The following is a 19,025-nucleotide window of genomic DNA, read 5'->3' on the forward strand; positions in this document are numbered from 1 at the left end:
TGTCTTCGTACAACAGCCTATGGTCACTACTTCTGACCGCCAATACTGCGGAAGCTCTGCCTCAACGGCCAACTCCCAAACATTTTCACCGAGAATTTTGTCTTTGTACAATTTAAGCAGATTTAATTTGAAGAACATTCATCTAGTCAGTTAGGTGCCTGCCTGTGCTGGAATGCCTGCCTGTGCTGGAAATTAATTTTTAGCACCCCCACCTTGACAGTGCTGTCATCGCACTCTACAGACCACATTGACCACTGTCCTTTCTCTGACCAGTACATTACACTGTATATGCCAGTTACTTAATCTTCCTGGCTAACAGGTTTCTGCATTCAGGAAAGGAAAGAAAACCTGTTCTACTTTGTACCTCTATGTTAATTGCTTTGTACTACTTATAAACTGATTACTCTCTGTTATAGTTTGACATGTGGGTAGAGTTGCTGCAGTCTTCATAGTTCTGTAAGCACCTCAACAAACAATACAAACAGAACTGCCTGGCCTGATATGAAAACTTGCAGTTCATCGAATCGATATGTTGCTGACAGCATGTGTGCAGCTTTAACAGCGATTACTATTTTGTAAGTTATTTACAAAACATTACACAAATGATATTGACTTGTTTATTGTGACTTATTCAGTTTAAGACTTGGACTCGAGAGATATCACTGTGTAGACAAGTTTGTACTGAATGGTTCTTTTTTATAGTTTTGTAGTGGCAATTATGATTTTAGAAATATGTACATGTGTGTACTGTAAAATTTGCAATCTGATTGTGTCAGAAGGCTCAGAGTGCAATGACTGCAAGGTAGAGAGTAATGTTTAACAGCTCCTATGGCAACACAAAGTTAGCAAGAATTGTCTTAAAAAGAAGAAGAAGAAATTGGTATGAGTAAAGCAATTTGGGAGATCAAAGCAGGCTAGCTATTTTCAGAAATGGTGAATAAAATCATTTTAGTCTAAGGCTTTCTAGAGTAGAGAGAATACCTGAGGACCAAGGCCACGATGCATCATGGTGAACTCAGAGTCTTGCATATGTCGTAAAAAATATGATATTGGTACTACTCCATATCTTTTGCAGGCTTCTTTGTATCCAGTTCTTCCGGTAGCATCATATGATTGTTTAGTATCTGAAACAGAATAGCAATAAGGAATGAAAAAAAAAGCAAGGATAAAAGGAAATGTAAACTCTTTTATTAAAGATTTTTTTTCTGTCAGCATGAGTATACATTAAAATGCAAAACTGAATAAATCTAAACAGTAAAACAATTGCTCTTCTATCTATAGTCTAGTTGCAACATTGTATGCATGGGTACTATCTCAATTACCTAGCCAGATAGTAATAAATGTATAAGGTACCATACTGATGTGTTGGATCAAGCATTAAGCCCTGGATACCCCCGGACTTGTAGATGTGTATGGTATGAATGCTCTTCTCCTCATGAAGGGAAGGAAGGAAACAATTGTGGGAACTCCGGGGTATTCAACAAAGCGTGATAACATACCTTTTAACAGTAGAAAGCAGACAACAAGAAGTCAAAAAAAAACAAAAAGTGCCTGGCACGCAGTCTTTTTTATAAACAGTAAAACACTTTTATTACAACAGTAAAAAACTTTCTTTTTTTACAGCGAAAACAATGTTTGTTTTACTGTTATAGCGAAGTGCGCTGTTTAGGCTCTTTGACTTGTTTGACTGCCAGGCACTTCTTCTTGTGATAACATACCTTGGAATGAATGTAGGTTATGGCCATTAATAATTACAGTAAGCAATGATATGTCTGTGTGCAAAAACTATACACAAATACAGATATCAAGGATATAACAAAGGAAAAGGGTATACTTTAGATAGTTTTGATGCACAGCTAGTGGGTTTTATACATACAATTCACTGGGAAATGAACCAAATGTCATATAATGTGTATTAATTGGTTCCACTTTAAATCATTGAATGTTCAGAACATCAACGTTCTGATCATCGAGACCAGAACATCGATGTTGAGAACACCGAAGGTTTAAAGTGGAAGTGCCAGGTAAGTGAAATTGTAGAATGTTGGGTGTGTATGCAGGGCAGCAAGGTGCCTTGCATGTTGTGTGTGTGTGTGTGTGTGTGTGTGTGTGTGTGTGTGTGTGTGTGTGTGTGTGTGTGTGTGTGTGTGTGTGTGTGTGTGTGCCATCTGAGTGTTGGCATTGCAGGTAGGGTATGGGAAATCTCCCATTTAGCGCTACCGCATATAGCGGTAAACATGAGATTTCCCTTACCCCGCTGTAGTGCGATCTCAGAGTTGGAATATTAAAGTGGGGGGAGGTGTGGGGAGCACAGCCCCCCTGCATAACATAGTTTTTGTAAATTTTTTGGTGTTTGTATGGTTCATTTTGAACTTTCGATGTTCTGAACATCAATGTTATGGTCTCGATGATCAGAACGTCGATGTTTTGAACATTCAATGATTTAAAGTGGAACCATATTAATTACTCTGTCCTTATACTTTCTATCTTCATAGCAATTGCACAGTCCATGTTTGGAGGTATCAGTTTTACCGATGCTCGGACACTTCACTTCATTGGAAGAATATGTCATATTGAGTTTGTGTGCTCCACAAACTAGTGCATTCTCCTTATAGTATTAGATCTTCACCAGACAAGTTCCATTCAAATCCACACAGAAGCAATTTTGCATTACTTTTTGATAATCCTAATTTATTAAATAAATTAGGATTAAACATCCACAGATTCTCTAACATGACACGGAAAATGGTTTTAACTTCTTTAGTAAGGCAAATTTCTAACTTAAAATCCCTGTGCCTCTTTGACCATATTTACTGGACTTGCTTTATATGATTTATTAATAACTTTTTGTTAAAGTGCCAGAGTAGTGTACAATATTTTATTTTTGTCTTATCATGCTGACAATATTCCAGTTCTATCCCTCATAAACTAGGATCATCTAACACATCTCTGGAGTGACCTATTATGCTTTTTAATCAAAGAAAATGATAATGGATTAATTAATTTCTACTCATGCATTACACAGCTCTGATGCACATCTAACAATAGATGTGTAAAAAAATGCTGATTTCAAAACAACAAATAGCAGCCTACTGGTTCCATCAAGGGTGATGATCCTGATGGAACCTATTGTTTTCATAAGTCTACCATGTTTAGCTCTGATCTCCAAAATTCAGCTAAGTCTGTCCTCTGCATTAATGAATCCAGTGATTTTTTTAAGTCTTTGTCATGTATTATTAAGCATTTGTCACATAAATCCACTGGAAAAGAAACTAAAAATCAAATACAAAAATATTGTCCAGTGGGAAGAATATTGTCATAGTCTTCAGTGGTCTTGGTGTGATGAACCTTATTCTAGTGTTCAAAGAAAAGGATTCTGAGAGAGAGAGAGAGAGAGAGAGAGAGAGAGAGAGAGAGAGAGAGAGAGAGAGAGACAGAGAGAGAGAGAGAGAGAGAGAATGTAGGAAGAGTATAGTTGTCTGAGGTACTGAGTACCAAACACCAGATTCTTGAATAACAGGATGCCTGCTATTGGACACCATATTAATAACACTTGGGTACTGCTGGCATTATCCTTCCTCCACCAGACAAAGGTGAAAAGAGTCAGCCCTCCCTACAATGGTCTAAGAGCAGAGCAACTAAAAAATAATTTGATGAGAAAGAAACAGCACACTTTCTCCTAGACTAGAGAAAACATAAATCACCAAAATTAGTCCACAAAAAATGTTGGAACTGGAATGTACCAATGGAAAGGAGTAAGAACATGTATTGTATTTGCAGAAAATAAAGTAAGAGCTTCCGTCTTCAAAATCAAAATCACCTTTGATACACAAAAGGCTTCATTAAATTTCTGATGAAGTCTTTTATGCAAAAAAAAGTGATTTTGAAGACCAAATGCTTACTTTGTTTTAGAATACAGAATCAGAATAAAAGCAATTTGCATATCTTCTTCTTCTTCTTTCGGCTGCTCCCATTAGGGGTCGCCACAGCAGATCAACTGTTTCCATTTCTTCCTGTCCTCTGCATCTTGCTCTGTCACACCAATCACCTGCATGTCCTCTCTCACCACATCCATAAACCTTATCTTAGGTCTTCCTCTTTTTCTGTTACCTGGCAGCTTCATCCTTAGCATCTTTTTCCCAATATAATATACTCTGCATCCCTCCTCAGCACGTCCAAACCAATGTAATCTTGCCTCTCTGGCCTTGTCTCCAAGCCTTCCAACCTGGGCTGACCCTCTAATATACTTATTCCTAATCCAGTCCATCCTCATCACATCCAGTGCAAATCTTCCAAATTCCAAAGACATGCATCTGGAGCATTTCTCCTAACATCTTCAACTCTGCCACATCAAGCTCTGACTCCTGCCTTTTTGTCAATGCCACTGTCTCCAACCTATATAACATAGCTGGTCTCACTACCCTCTTGTAGACCTTCCCTTTCACTCTTACTGGTACTTGTCTCTCACAAATCACTCCTGACACTCTTCTCCACCCACTCCATCCTGCCTGTACTCTCTTCTTCACCTCTCTTCCACACTCACCATTACTCTGAACTGTTGATCCCAAGTACTTAAACTCATTCACCTTCGCCACCTCTACTCCCTGCACCCTCACCATTCCTCTATCCTCCCTCTCATTCACACACATATAATTCAGTCTTAGTCCTGCTGACCTTCATTACTCTTCTCTCTAGAGCATATCTCCATCTCTCCAGGGTCTCCTCCACCTGTTCCCTACTCTCACAACAGATCACAATGTCATCTGAAAACATCATAGTCCATGGGGCCTTCTGTCTGATCTTGTCTGTCAACCTGTCCATCACCATTGCAAATAAGAAAGGGCTGAGAGCTGATCCTTGACGTAATCCCACCTCCACCTTAAATGCATCTGTCACTCCCACCACAGACCTCACCGCTGTCACACTACCCTCGTACATATCTTGTACCACTCTTACATATTTCTCTGACACTCCCGGCTTCCTCATACAATACCACAACTCCTCTCTAGGCACCCTGTCATATGCTTTCTCTAAATCCACAAAGACACAATGCAACTCCTTCTGACCTTCTCTGTACTTCTCAATCAACACTCTCAGAGCAAACATCACATCTGTAGTGCTCTTTCCTGGCATGAAACCATACTGCTGATCACTAATCATCACCTCCCTTCTTAACCTAGCTTCCACTACTATTTCCCATAACTTCATGCTGTGACTGATCAGTTTAATCCCTCTGTAGTTACTACAGCTCTGCACATCATCCTTATTCTTAAAAATTGGGACCAAAACACTTTTTCTCCATTCCTCAGGCATCCTCTCACTTTCCAGGATTTCATTAAATAATCTAGTTAAAAACTCCACTGCCATTTCACCTAAACACCTTCATGCTTCCACAGATATGTCATCATTACCAACAGTCTTTCCGTTCTTCATCCATCATTATTATCATTCATAATTTGCATATCTTCTATGAACCATAATTAGCAAGGATGATACCTATATACATAGGCTTTATACAGTATCTGTGAGTGTATCTTTTAAAATGAATTTTCACATTTTGTCCTTTACTTTTACTCCAGACCATTACTTTTGTTTTCACTAGATTTATTTGTAGGTTTAATTCTGCCATGTATCAGTCAATGCACAATATTTGTTTCTTCAACATTTCTTGCAATGCAACCACGATAAGTGGTTCATCCGCATATCTAGCTGAGGCATATCATTGTCCCTGTTCTTGAATACTCAGGCTTATATCTTCTAAAGCTTTTACAGACTTTATTAATGGAAATTAGGAACAACAATGGTGCAAATAAACAAACAAACAACTTTACCTTACATCTTTATTTGTATTGGAATTTTTAGTTAGGCACACCTTTAAGATGCTTTTACCTTTGTACAAGTTGAAGTATATACTGCTGAAATTATACTGACTAACACTAAAAATAAATCCCTTTTTCTATTATTTTCCATTGATTATTTCTACTAAGATTATCATATGCTGATTACACAATAATGGCTCATTTCCATTCAAATATTGTATGCAGATTGGACAGCCCAACCAGCGTGCCCGTTATTAATCGAGCATATATCAATAAATAAAAGTCTGGTCACTAAAGTACTATTGAGTGGCTCTAGACTTTTCTATTGGCATATGCTTAGAGGACAGAGCAAAATATAAGAAAAATCTGGTACATTCTCCAAAACTAAAGAAACACAAAATGTACCTGATTTTCCTTGTATTTCTCCACTGTCCAACCCAAAGTCTAGGCAGACAGTCATACCTCTCAACTGTCTAGTGGCAGACATTTCAGGTTTATGCTCATATCCTTCAGAAAAATGCATTCTAACACAAAATCTCCTATTAGAGTAATTTTCTAAGTTTATAAGAACAACAAAGTCTGCCCCTATTTTTGGACTTTTGTTCCTCCATTATGTTGTGTTTGTCGAGGTTTTTGCATTAAGAGTGTTAGCTAAGACTGTTCTCTGTTGCATGCCTCTTTCTCAGAGGCGATCTCTGTCTAATGTACAGAACTATGTCCAACCCAGAATTATTGAACATACTCCATCTTAGCAAAACCAAATCTACTTGAGCTACACGCTCTAGGGATATAAACCTCAACACAACAATGAATAGAACATGCTGGAGGGATAGATTCCCTTCGCAGAGACTTCCCTTACTATGGAACAGGGTCCCAATCTACATAAGACAGAGCCCCTCACTATCACTCTTCAAGAGGAACCTTGATGAGTGGATGGGTAACAGAAAGTTCACACCAGGGATCACACCAACAGCAATACTAGATAAGGGCCAAGGGTACTAGCTGCTAGTGCAAGGGTCTAGGGAACTACTAAAGGGGCGGTGAATACCGCACAATGTGGCTGGGCTAATATATGCCTTCGGGCAGATAGCCCAGTACCAACCTATGAACCTATAAGAGCCCACAGTGGCAGGGGGAGAAAAAACAGCAATGAAGAAAAGATGTTGCTTTTCCTGAACAGCACTGATGTACTGTGCAAGTGTGGGAATGTAACATCCATACACATACTTAGTACATCAGCGAACACAAATGAACATGGAGGAACACTGTAATGCCATTATACATAGACATTATTTAAGAAAGGTAAGTGATTTCTTTCTTAAATAATGTCATTGTACAATAGTAATAAACTGGTTGGCATTGTTTAATCGCTCAGGCTAGCCACACTAACCATGAATGTATCCTGTGATATCCACACCTAATCGTGGGTTATTATTTAATTTTAAATCAACTGAAATTGCATACAGTTTTTATACATTATAATGACAAATGTTCAAACATCATATGTACTATAATGGTTGAGCATTTAGGAATATATACAAATCAGGTACTAGATAAAGTTTTCTATGAAGTTTGATTTTTTCAACCCTAATAATAATGAGGCCATTAATCATTTCAATGAGCTATCCATTAAGGTGATTAGCCATTAATGTTCTGGGTCATTCAACATTCCATTCTTAAAGATGGGGACAACTATTCTACCTGTCCCAGAATACAGAAAGACTCTTTTATTTACATATATTCTAAACAAAATCTTGTAATCAAGTTTTACTACTTCTCAAAAGAAAACAGGTTCTCTCTATACACTGTCTTCAGTAAAATTACTACTCAGATCTATCCAGCTTGGTATTTTAAATATTTTTGTTATTTGAGTCAATGTCATCCTGTGCTTCATGGTACTTCATCGTACTGAGTCTATTTCCTGCCTTGTGTACCTGTCTAGGAAAAGTACAAATGTTAAAAAGCATGATTAAGACAGACTAGAAAAATACCTTCAGTATATAGTAAATATTTGTTATCAAAGAAGTCAAGCATTTATGAAATAATGTTCATCAATATCTGTAGCACAAGAGTAATTCTGTGATACAACACCCAATGAAATAGTGTGGTCCAAGACAAAACATAAATTTTAAGTCAAAAGAAAATGTAAGCTCAGAAACAGGAAGTATAATCATTTTCATCATAAAACTCAAATCTCAAGTAGGAGAAATATTCTTGTTTCAAATCAAACCAAAACAACCTAAAGGGGAAGAAAATTTAAACAAACTAAATGGCATTAAAATTAAATAATTCACTGGCAAAAATCATAGAAAAACTCTACAAAGAAATTCAATAGAACTAAAGCTCCACTATCCAAATGAATACACTATGACATGTGACCAAGATGAGAAAATCAAAAACAAATAAATAACATTCTAAGAGATATTAACACTGAGGATGACATTATTCAGGCCAGTCACAATAATATGGTATGTCACAATACAAAAACAGAAAATAAGAACTCTCTGTCTATATGTCTGTCTGTCTCTATCTAGATAACTGTGTATATTACACACACACAAAAAAAAAATAAATAAATACGAGAAAAGCCAACATGGCTGTCAAACAGTACAACAGGCAACAAGAATACAAAAAAAAAGGCAATTGTAAAAGTAACTTCTTATAGTATAACAAAAATTAAAAGAACCCAGTGGAGCAACTAAAACATACAGGAAAAAAGAAACTACACCTCATCAAGAATTAAAAGCAAGTAAAACAAAAGAAATTAAGTCATATCCAAAAATGCATATGAAATCACAAATGAAGAGAAAAAAAACTGATAAAATCATGCCTATGTACAAAACTTATAGATGGAAATAAAAATGATGAAAGGCACAGTAACAAGTATTACATAAAACAATAATACATGATAAGTAATATACAAAACAACACAAAAGAATGGAGAATTGTGACATACATATACACTCAACGATAACTAGCATAAGAAAAAAAATGAAATGATACTCAGGTAATAATGGGAATGAAATAGAAACTTAAAAAATAAAAACAGAATTAAAAGATCAAAGATTCAAAGCACAGCAACATGCATGTAACAAAAACAATAACCTAACCAAATCAGTCATGAATCATGAGCTGCACTATCATATCCCACAGTAACACTTCCAAGGCAGCAGGTGACCAACATAAACTAAATTAACCAAACTGATGTCACAAGGACCCAAATCCAGTACAAACACAAAGTTGCAAAAATCACTTCCCAAGATGTGTAAAAAATATTTTTATTAGTTTAGCGCTTTTGTTTGGGACAATATATTGAGACTTCTTCAGAACACTATAACTTGAACAAATAAAAACCCCTTCAGTCTTAAATAATGCCAAGGTAATCATGTGACCAATTAAGAATTACTGCATAATAATCAACATTTAGAAAGACGATAACAAATTGATTCAAACCCAGTTCAAATAATTGTAAACCAAACAAATCAAATGACTACCTCTCAAAATTTGTTTTATTTTTTTTATAAAGTGTTTTATGTTGTACATACATTACTAAATGGATTCCAAAATATATTTTATATTCTAGAGTTAAGAAACCTTTCTGGTTAAACTCAAAGCTTGGCAGATCCATGTTTTAATACACTGCCAATAGCTATGTTCTCATTCAAACCAGGCAGGAATGCAGCATCCAATCTTAATTGCCAAAAAAGTTCCTTATATTTTATAATATTTTCCCACGGTCTTCCCTTGGGGTTTGGTGGTACTTTTTCTATTATAGTAAATAAAAATAAAGTATGACCTGGGTGTTTTTGACTATGTTTAAAGAAGGCATTGTTTTCCGAACATTTTTAATGTCATAATAATGCTCATAAGTACATTTACAAAGAACCTTTTATGTTTTACCTATGTAAAATGAGTCGCATAAGGAAAATATGGCTATATAAACAACAACCCTGGTATTATAATCACAGGAATGAGATAATGCAATTTTCCTTCCTCTAATAAAAATATCACTCCCCTCAAAAATATAATGACAGTGATGACAAAGCTTACACTTCTTAATAAATCACAAAAAAGAGTCTCATCCTATTTCTGTTTGACTCAGAATTTCTTCTTCATATTTTGTCCTCTTTTATACATGAAATGGGGGTACTCAACCATGGTTTCTAAAATCTCATCCTGAAATTTAAAGATACACAGATTGCTTTTAATAATGTTCTTCACATTTCCAATACTGTGTTGAAATTTTAAAACTAAAGCTTTATCAAAATCCTTATTCTCACCTTCACATAGAGTATTATTAACATTACCATTAAAGAGATTTTTGGAGGATTATGAAATAATCCCCTCCCCAGTAAGGTAGAAAATCTAGTGCATCTCCCTAGGGTAACGTCTCCTCTTGTATTAGAAGCCAATTCATCCAGGAAACCTCTAATTTTAAACATATTGGAAACATTTCATATTCATTTTTATACACAGCATTATCAGATAAAATCCTGACCAGCCAAATTACACTTTAACTAGGCTCCTTTTCCGTGGTAAAGGATGGTAACTCTCAAAATGGAGGCAAGAAGTGGAAAAAGTGAGATTCCTATATATGATAGAAGCAAACCCTTTATTAAGATCCCTTGGAATCTCTGCATCCTAAAAATTAATAACTTTTGTTGGATATTGAAAAGTAAAAAAATAATCTAAAACATTTAAATTGTCATTCCAAAGAATATGCATATCATACAAAAACCTTAAATACAGTTTATAACTAGAGACAAACATGGACTGAAAAATATATTAATGTTCCCAAGTTAGCATAATCAACTTAGCATAAGCTGGAGCATAAGCTTCACCCAAAAGTACACCCTTCACCTGCTTAAAGTGCTTCACTTCAAAAAAGATATCATTGTGAAGGACTATATCCATAAAATTAACAATTACCTGTACTTCTTGATTAGAGAGAAATTCAATGGATGCAATCACTTATCTAACAAAATTAATATCATCATCATGAAGAACTGAAGTATACAAATCAATCACATCAATGGTGACAAAAATTAAATTGTCACAGAAATGTTCATCATGAAAACAGCCCAGAAAATAGCAAGATTCCTTAACCAAATGCAGGCACTTATCCAAGTAACATTTAAACTTTTTATCGATAAAATAAGCTATAGGGTGGGTTTTTGACCATTGGGCTGCTACTATTGGTCTCATGGGTGGATCACACCAATCCTTGTACACTTTTGATATTCCAAAATAGTCAGGATAAAGGGTTTGTCACAAGAAACATACTGAAAATTCCCAGGGGTTAACACCCTTTGAATAACTAAATCATTCAAAACCATATCAATGTCTCTACATGCCAAATCAATTTCTTCCTTGGAGACAGGGCAGTAGTTCTTACATTCATAGTCAATAGAATTCATCAAAACAATCATCCCCCTTGTCAGGTTTCAGAACTCATACGGTTCTATCCATTACTAATTCAAACCACAGTACCAGATATTTAATTTATTCATTAAAAGACAGACCTCTATGTATGTGTGTGTGTGTGTGTGTGTATATATATATATATATATATATATATATATATATATATAGATAGATAGGAGGAAGTGTTTATGTCAAATGTTTTGGTATAGTTTACATCTCTATTGTTGGCACAGCTTGGTCCACAGAATAGATGGTCAACAGTTGTGTGAGTCTGCTACAATACCAGGGTTGGGAAATATGCCCTTTCTCTGGAATTGTATGATCCTGGAGTTGAAATATATAATTGGCAGGGAGTAGTTACATGTTCTAAGGTTATGGCTCACAGCATGCACAATTGCATGCCATTTTTGTTTAGACTATTATGTGTTGACATTAGTAACATCAATGTTTGGGTGTTTAGACTTATTAAGTATTCCCAAACATATATGAATCTCTCTCTCTCTGCATCTATAGCTATATATATATATATATATATATATATATATATATATATATATATATATATCCATATCTATGTATATCAATCTAAATATATATATATATATATATATATATATATATATATATATATGTGTATATATAGAGTTTCACTTCAGAATCCTGAAATATCACAATCCTGAAATTCATAATCCGGAACCCAAAATCCTGAAACCTCAAAATCCTGAATTACAAAATACTGAAAATATACAGAACACAAAGAATGACAATATTCCAGTACAAGGACACAAAGAAACACATACAAGACAAAGGACAGCACTTTTCAACAACCCCCTGCTAATTAAAAATATAAACGCCAAGATTGCACTCCACAGAAAAAATGGCAAACATACCATCACATATGTTCAGGACTGCCTGTTGTAACCTTAATAACATTCACTTTTAACTTGCTATACTGCAACATAACTCATGATAGTGTAGTGAAGTACAATCTTGGAGTTGACATATGTAAGTAGCAGAGGGTGTGGGTAGGTGTAGGGGCCCCTGCTTATATCTGGTGGAATGTAATCTGGTTTGTGTTTTCTATAGTCAGTATATGTATCATGTGTGTTTTCAGTCTTTTGGGATTCATGATCTTGAGTTTTAAGGATTTTGGGCTTCCAGATTATGAAGTTTTCTGAAATTCAGGATTGTGATATTTCAGGATTCTGAAGTGAAACCTTAAAACACACACACACACACAGACACACACACACACACACACACACACACACACACACACACACACACACACACACACATATATGTATATATATATATATATATATATATATATATATATATATATATATATATATATATATATATAAAAAACAAAAAAATATAAAAGGAGAGCCCAGGTAACAACAGCAGACTAATAAAACCAAAAGAAACCTTTCCTTTATTTTGGAGTGTGGAATGTTATAGGATTTGTTGAAATTCTTCAATGCAAACTACATTAAGAAGTGCAATGTCAAAATACAAACTAACAAAACTAATGGGTTTCACTGACCCCATCAAAAACCTAATAGTATAAATCACAAAAACAACACTGCTAAAGATGGAAAAGCCACTCTGCACTCCCTATGCCTTTAAATCCTACCACTTTAAATATGTCAACTCTGAACTCACACAACAATGGGAAAATGAAATATCCACTTACCCCACAATTTAATTATCTTGGAGGAAAAATGCACACCTTATTTAAATTATTAGTATAAGCTAGGGGTCTCAAACACACGGCTCATGGACCGCATGCAGCCTGCACAGTAGTTTTCTGTGACCCGCGATCACTTACTGAGGATCCGGTTGTGTTTTAGGGTTTTTTTTTCCTGTACGACTTCTCCCAGTGTATGACATATGTCCTGCATTGTTTCCGCTTCCAAACGTGCCCAATAGAGTGGAGATGCAATTGGATGTTGCTGTCAGGTGTTTTTTTCCTCCTCCAATGGCATCTCCTTCTTGAATTAGGCACATTTGGTCAATTCATTTCCGTATATTTCTGTCCATAGAGAAGTGGAACTGGCTTTTGGGTGTTTTACCGATCATCTCTTTCCAGCAGACTGACCCTCAAATTTTGTGAGCGAAGTGTTCCTGAGGTAAGCTGCGATTGCGTTTCTAGTTGTTCTCTTCCAATCTCTGGTAAAATTCAGAGAATGCGCTTGCAGCACAGGGATCAAATATGGATCTCTCTGAACAGTTAAGTCGGATGGATTGGCACCTAGTGCTGCAAACAGATTCTCTGCATTTTACCAAAGATAGGGTGATTTTGGGGGGTTGTAATAAAAAAGAGATATAAAATGAAGTAAACTGAGTAACATAAACAGTTTAATGCAAAAAAAAAAAAGCTTTCAGGTCACAAACCCTTCATCAGTGACCTGAAAGCTTTGTTTATTATTAAACTGTTTACATTACCCAGTTCTCTTTGTTTTATTTATCAGTTATGAACTGTTGTTCTAGTGAAATCCGTGGTTTTATTCATAAAAAAGAGATGTGGCATTCCAGTACAGCACCATTCTAATGAATGGGGTTGTGTTTTTTTTTTCATTTTGACCACTTCTTCACCCCCCCCCCCCAGACATGCACAGGCATGCAGCAATATTAGTGTGGTCATGCTTGTATGTGTCCATGAAATATTCAGCTATCCTCTGCTGCAGACGAACTGCCAGTACATAGCGTGAGTGAATGAGACATGCACACTTTTATTTGCTTGCACTAAATTCTGTGTCTACAAAGGGTGGTGAGTCAGGTGAGAACAAACTTGCATTCTCCCTACAATAGAGAAAGAGCTGGTAAGACCAGCCATATAATTTCTCCACCTGACTCATTGGTATGACAGGGAAGATGTCATACCAATGACTCCAGTGTCAGTTTAGTAAATTTAGTGCTTGCGTACACTTTGACATGCTGATGAAAGGATTGGTGGAGGGGGGAGTGTTTCATTTTGATGCTTATGCCTGCTTGGACAAACATCTGAAGTGATCGCAGGGCAAAGCAAAATGTTGCATTTTAGTGGTTGTGCATACTTAGACATGCTGATGAAGGGATCAGTGGGGAAATGTTCCCAAATCCTGAACAACTGGGTCAACTCTGAGGGGTATAGTGTCAATGTGGTAGTTCCCTGGGGTAAATAACTTCCCAAAGGATATAGTAATGCATTTTTTGGCATTTAGTTCCAGTCCATGATTTTGACATCAGTAATTTATTTGGCAAAAAACAGGATGGCTAGGTCATTTGAGGATTCATTGAGTGCCAATGAGTGCTCCTAGCTTACAGTCAAGCATAGTCAGCCACAGCCCTTTGGTACTGACTTTTACTTCAGAGAGGTAGATGCCAAACAGGAAAGGTCACAACATAGAACCCTGGGGAACTCCACTTGTGAATTGTGTCTTTGTGGAGGTAACTTCCCTTATTTTGATTTCCTGCATCCTTTCTGTGAGCCAGTTGGCAATCCAGTGGGTGACACAGGGGTTTATTCCCAGTGTATGTAGTGTTTCTACTATGCCTAAGTGGGAGACTGTGTCAAAAGCTTTGGCTAGGTCGAGGTATGTAATGTATACCATTTTACCTTCATCCATTCCTTTGGTGACCTTTTCTAAAAAAGTCCACCAGTTTAAGTTAGCATGACCTACCCTTGATGAATCCAAACTGAGAAGTGCAGTGTTTAGAGGTTCCCTGGGTACTTATTGATTAGTTACGATACGTCTTTATATGGCTTTGCATATGAGGCTAGTCAGACTTATGTGTTTGTAATCGCCAAAGTTTATGGAAGGTCCTCCCTTATGCAGGTGAATGACTGTAGCTGTTTTCCATTTTCTTGGTACAAAATTTGAATGGAGATTGTGGTTAACAGTGTTGTTAGTGGGGGTGGCTAAACTGTGATTCATGATATATAAGATGCATCCAGGGATATTGTTAGGACCCATCAATGCAGTACTTTTAGCTTTTGGTCACACTTATATAGGACTTGGTCCTGTATGACAGCTGCAGGAAAGCTAGTTTCAGGTATATCTGGAGAGACAGATGGAGGGGAGAGAGGGGTAAAGCTGGAGCTGAATGTATAGCACAGTAGGTTCACTATATCTTCAGCCTCAGTACAGATAACATTGTTTACAATCAGTTAAGCATATGTGTATAGTTATGCATGAACACATACACACACGCCTGGTGTGTGCGTGCACATACAAATCTTTTATTTTTGGTGTAGGTTAAAAACAGTAGTAGTTTTCTGAATGTGGCGCATACTAATAGTAGGTACCATAGGTCACTTTTCACTTTTGTTCAGTTTTAGTATGTGTATAGGACTTTTTTTAGGTAGGATTTATGGAACTTTGATCTAATTTATATATTTATTTGTATCCTTATTGCTGTAGTACTGTACTTTTTCTGTATTTTGCAGTACTGGTGTACCTTATTTGATTTTTAATATGTTTTTACGTTACCTTTTCCTGTGCTGTCAATGACTGTTTTTTTAATAAAATGTTTTTTTCTTACTGTTTGTTCAGGTTTTGGTTGACATATTTAATGTTCTGAATTTGCTTTAGGTGGATGATGCTATGTTTCATCTGTGTTTGTAGATAGTGAGTATTATGGGTTATTGCATGTTTATCTTAATTTATTGCTTTTCTCATTGCACATGATAGGACAGCTTACATGACTTTTATGTTACATTAGCTTGTAATTTTACTTTGTGATTGAATTTAGTCTTTTAATTTGTGATATGACCAATGTTTTGGGGTATTTTGTATTTAATTTTCCTATTAGAGTCTATTGGGCAAGAGATCTGCATTCGGATTATTTTGAGTAGAACAATATAATCAACCTACAGATAACTACAATGTATGTGTGTGTGTGTGTGTGTATATATATATATATATATATATATATATATATGTATATATATATATATATATATATATATATATATATATATATATATATATACACACATATACACACATATATATATATATATATATATATATATATATATATATATATATATATATATAAATAATGTATTTATCTACATTTGGTTACTGGGATAGTCCAACTGGGCTAACAGCCCATTTTCAGTGGATGCCGGGGAAGAATTCTCCAAAATCAAAAATAATAGTACAGTAATAGACCAATAAGCCAAACAGTAATGGTAATAAATAATTATTACAGTATACAGATACATAATATTTAAACATACACAAAGTAAAATCATATAACAAGTAATCTAATAAAAGAAAAAAATAAAATACAGTTAATGCAGGCAGAACGAAAAGTAAGATAGGCATATAGTTGATACAGTACAATGCATTTATAGTGCAACTATACTATAAATTTTAGGGAAAAAGATACACATCTAAGAAGAAGAGTGGTCAGACAGTTATCCAGGGGTGAAACAGGAACAGAGCCAGTTATTGTTTAGATGTTCTTTGAGAAGGAGTTTGAATTTTGACTTAGCTGTTGGCCGACAGGGTGCTGGTGAAAATTGGGCTACTGTTGGCCGAAGGAGGAGAAGAGGCAGAAGGCATGGCCAAAGGCATGTAAAGGCTAGGACTGTGATAGTGAGAGTCGGGACTTTGAATGTTGGCAGTATGACTGGTATAGGGAGAGAGCTAGCTGATATGATGGGCCGAAGCAATGTTGGTATATTGTGTGTGCAAGAGACCAGATGGAAGGGGAGCAAGGCTAAGTGTATCGGAGGTGGGTTCAAATAGTTTTATCATGCTGTGGATGGGAGGAGAAATGGCGTAGGGGTTATCCTGAAGGAATAGTATGCTAAGAGTGTTTTGGAGGTGAAAAGAGTGTCAGATAGAGTGATGTTTATGAAGCTGGAAATTGATGGTGTAATGATAAATGTTGTTAGTGCATATGCTCCACAAGCTGGGTGTGCAATGGATGAGAAAGAAAAATTTTGGAGTGAGTTGGATGAAGTGGTGATGACTGTACCCAAGGGTGAGAGACTGGTGATTGGAGCAGATTTCAATGTGCATGTTGGTGAAGGGAACAGAGGGGATGAGGAAGTGATGGGTAGGTATGGTGTTAAGCAAAGGAATGCAGAAGGTCAGATGGTAATGGATTTTGCGAAAAGGATGGACATGGCTGTGTTACATACGTATTTTAACAAGAGGGAGGCGCATAGGGTGGCATAGAAGAGTGGAGGAAGATGCACACAGGTGGATTATATCTTATGTAGAAAGGCCAGTCTGAAGGAGATTGGAGACTGTAAAATGGTGGCAGGGGAAAGTGTAGTTAGGCAGCATAGGATGGTAGTTTGTAGGATGACATTGGTGATCAAGAAGAGGAGGATGAGTGTGAGGGCAGCACCAAGGATCAAATGGTGGAAATTGAAAAATGGTAATTGTGAGGTGATGTTCAGGGAAGAGTTAAGACAGGAACTGGGTGGCAGTCAAGAGCTACTGAATAGCTGGGTAACTACAGCAGAGCTAGTAAGAGAGAAGGCTAGAAAGGTGCTTGGTGTGACATCTGGAAAGAGGAAGGAGGACAAGGAGACCTGGTGGTGGAATGAAGAAGTACAGGAGAGTATACAGAGAAAGAGGTTGGCGAAGAAGAAGTGGGATTGTCAGAGAGATGAAGAAAGTAGACAAGAGTATAAGGAGATGAGGTGCATGGCAAAGAGAGAGGTGGCAAAGGCTAAGAATAAGGCGTATGACGAGTTGTATAAAAGGTTGGACACTAAGGAGGGAGAAAAGGACCTGTATCGATTGGCTAGACAGAGGGACCGAGCTAGTAAAGATGTGCAGCAGGTAAGGGTGATAAAGGATAATGAGGGAAATGTACTCACAAGCGATGAGAGTGTGTTGAGCAGATGGAAAGAGTACTTTGAGGGGCTGATAAATGAAGGGAATGAGAGGGAGAGAAGGTTGGATGATGTGCAGATAGTGAATCATGAAGTGCAGTGGATTAGCAAGGAGGAGGTAAGGATAGCTATGAAGAGGATATAGAACGGAAACGCTGTTGGTCCAGATGACATACCTCTGGCAGCATGGAGGTGTTTAGGTGAAATGACAGTGGAGTTTTTAACTAGATTGTTTAATGAAATCTTGGAAAGTGACAGGATGCCTGAGGAATGGAGAAAAAGTGTTTTGGTACCGATTTTTAAGAATAAGGGTGATGTGCAGAACTGTAGTAACTACAGAGGGATTAAATTGATCAGTCACAGCATGAAGTTATGGGAAAGAGTAGTGGAAGCTAGGTTAAGAAGGGAGGTGAGGATTAGTGATCAGCAGTATGGCTTCATGCCAGGAAAGAGCACTACAGATGCGATGTTTGCTTTGAGAGTGTTGATGGAGAAGTACAGAGAATGTCAGAAGGAGTTGCATTGTGTCTTTGTAGATTTAGAGAAAGCATATGACAGGGTGCCTAGAGAGGAGTTGTGGTATTGTATGAGGAAGTCGGGAGTGTCAGAGAAGTATGTAAGAGTGGTACAGGATATGTACGAGGGTAGTGTGACAGTGGTGAGGTCTGCGGTGGGAGTGATGGATGCGTTTAAGGTGGAGGTGGGATTACATCAAGGTTCAGCTCTAAGCCCTTTCTTATTTGTAATGGTGATGGACAGGTTGACAGATGAGATCAGACAGGAGTCCCTGTGAACTATGATGTTTGCAGATGACATTGTGATCTGTAGTGAGAGTAGGGAACAGGTGGAGGAGACCCTGGAGAGGTGGAGATATGCTCTAGAGAGAAGAGGAATGAAGGTCAGCAGGACTAAGACAGAATATATGTGTGTGA

General features: G+C 36.7%; 1 protein-coding gene across 2 annotated transcripts in view; it reads right to left on the reverse strand.

The window, feature by feature from the left end:
• The window catches only part of LRRC74B (leucine rich repeat containing 74B), a 346,726-nt gene that overhangs the window by 271,992 nt on the left and 55,709 nt on the right, over positions 1-19,025 (reverse strand). For both annotated transcript variants that reach the window (XM_044068362.1, XM_044068361.1), the window contains exon 3: positions 982-1,124. In XM_044068362.1, the coding sequence (XP_043924297.1) occupies positions 982-1,124 (143 nt within the window). The remainder of the gene's footprint in view (positions 1-981; positions 1,125-19,025) is intronic.

The sequence above is a fragment of the Protopterus annectens genome, chromosome 4.part0 (assembly GCF_019279795.1).
Source record: "Protopterus annectens isolate FY-2018-M chromosome 4.part0, PAN1.0, whole genome shotgun sequence".
NCBI lineage: Eukaryota > Metazoa > Chordata > Ceratodontiformes > Protopteridae > Protopterus > Protopterus annectens.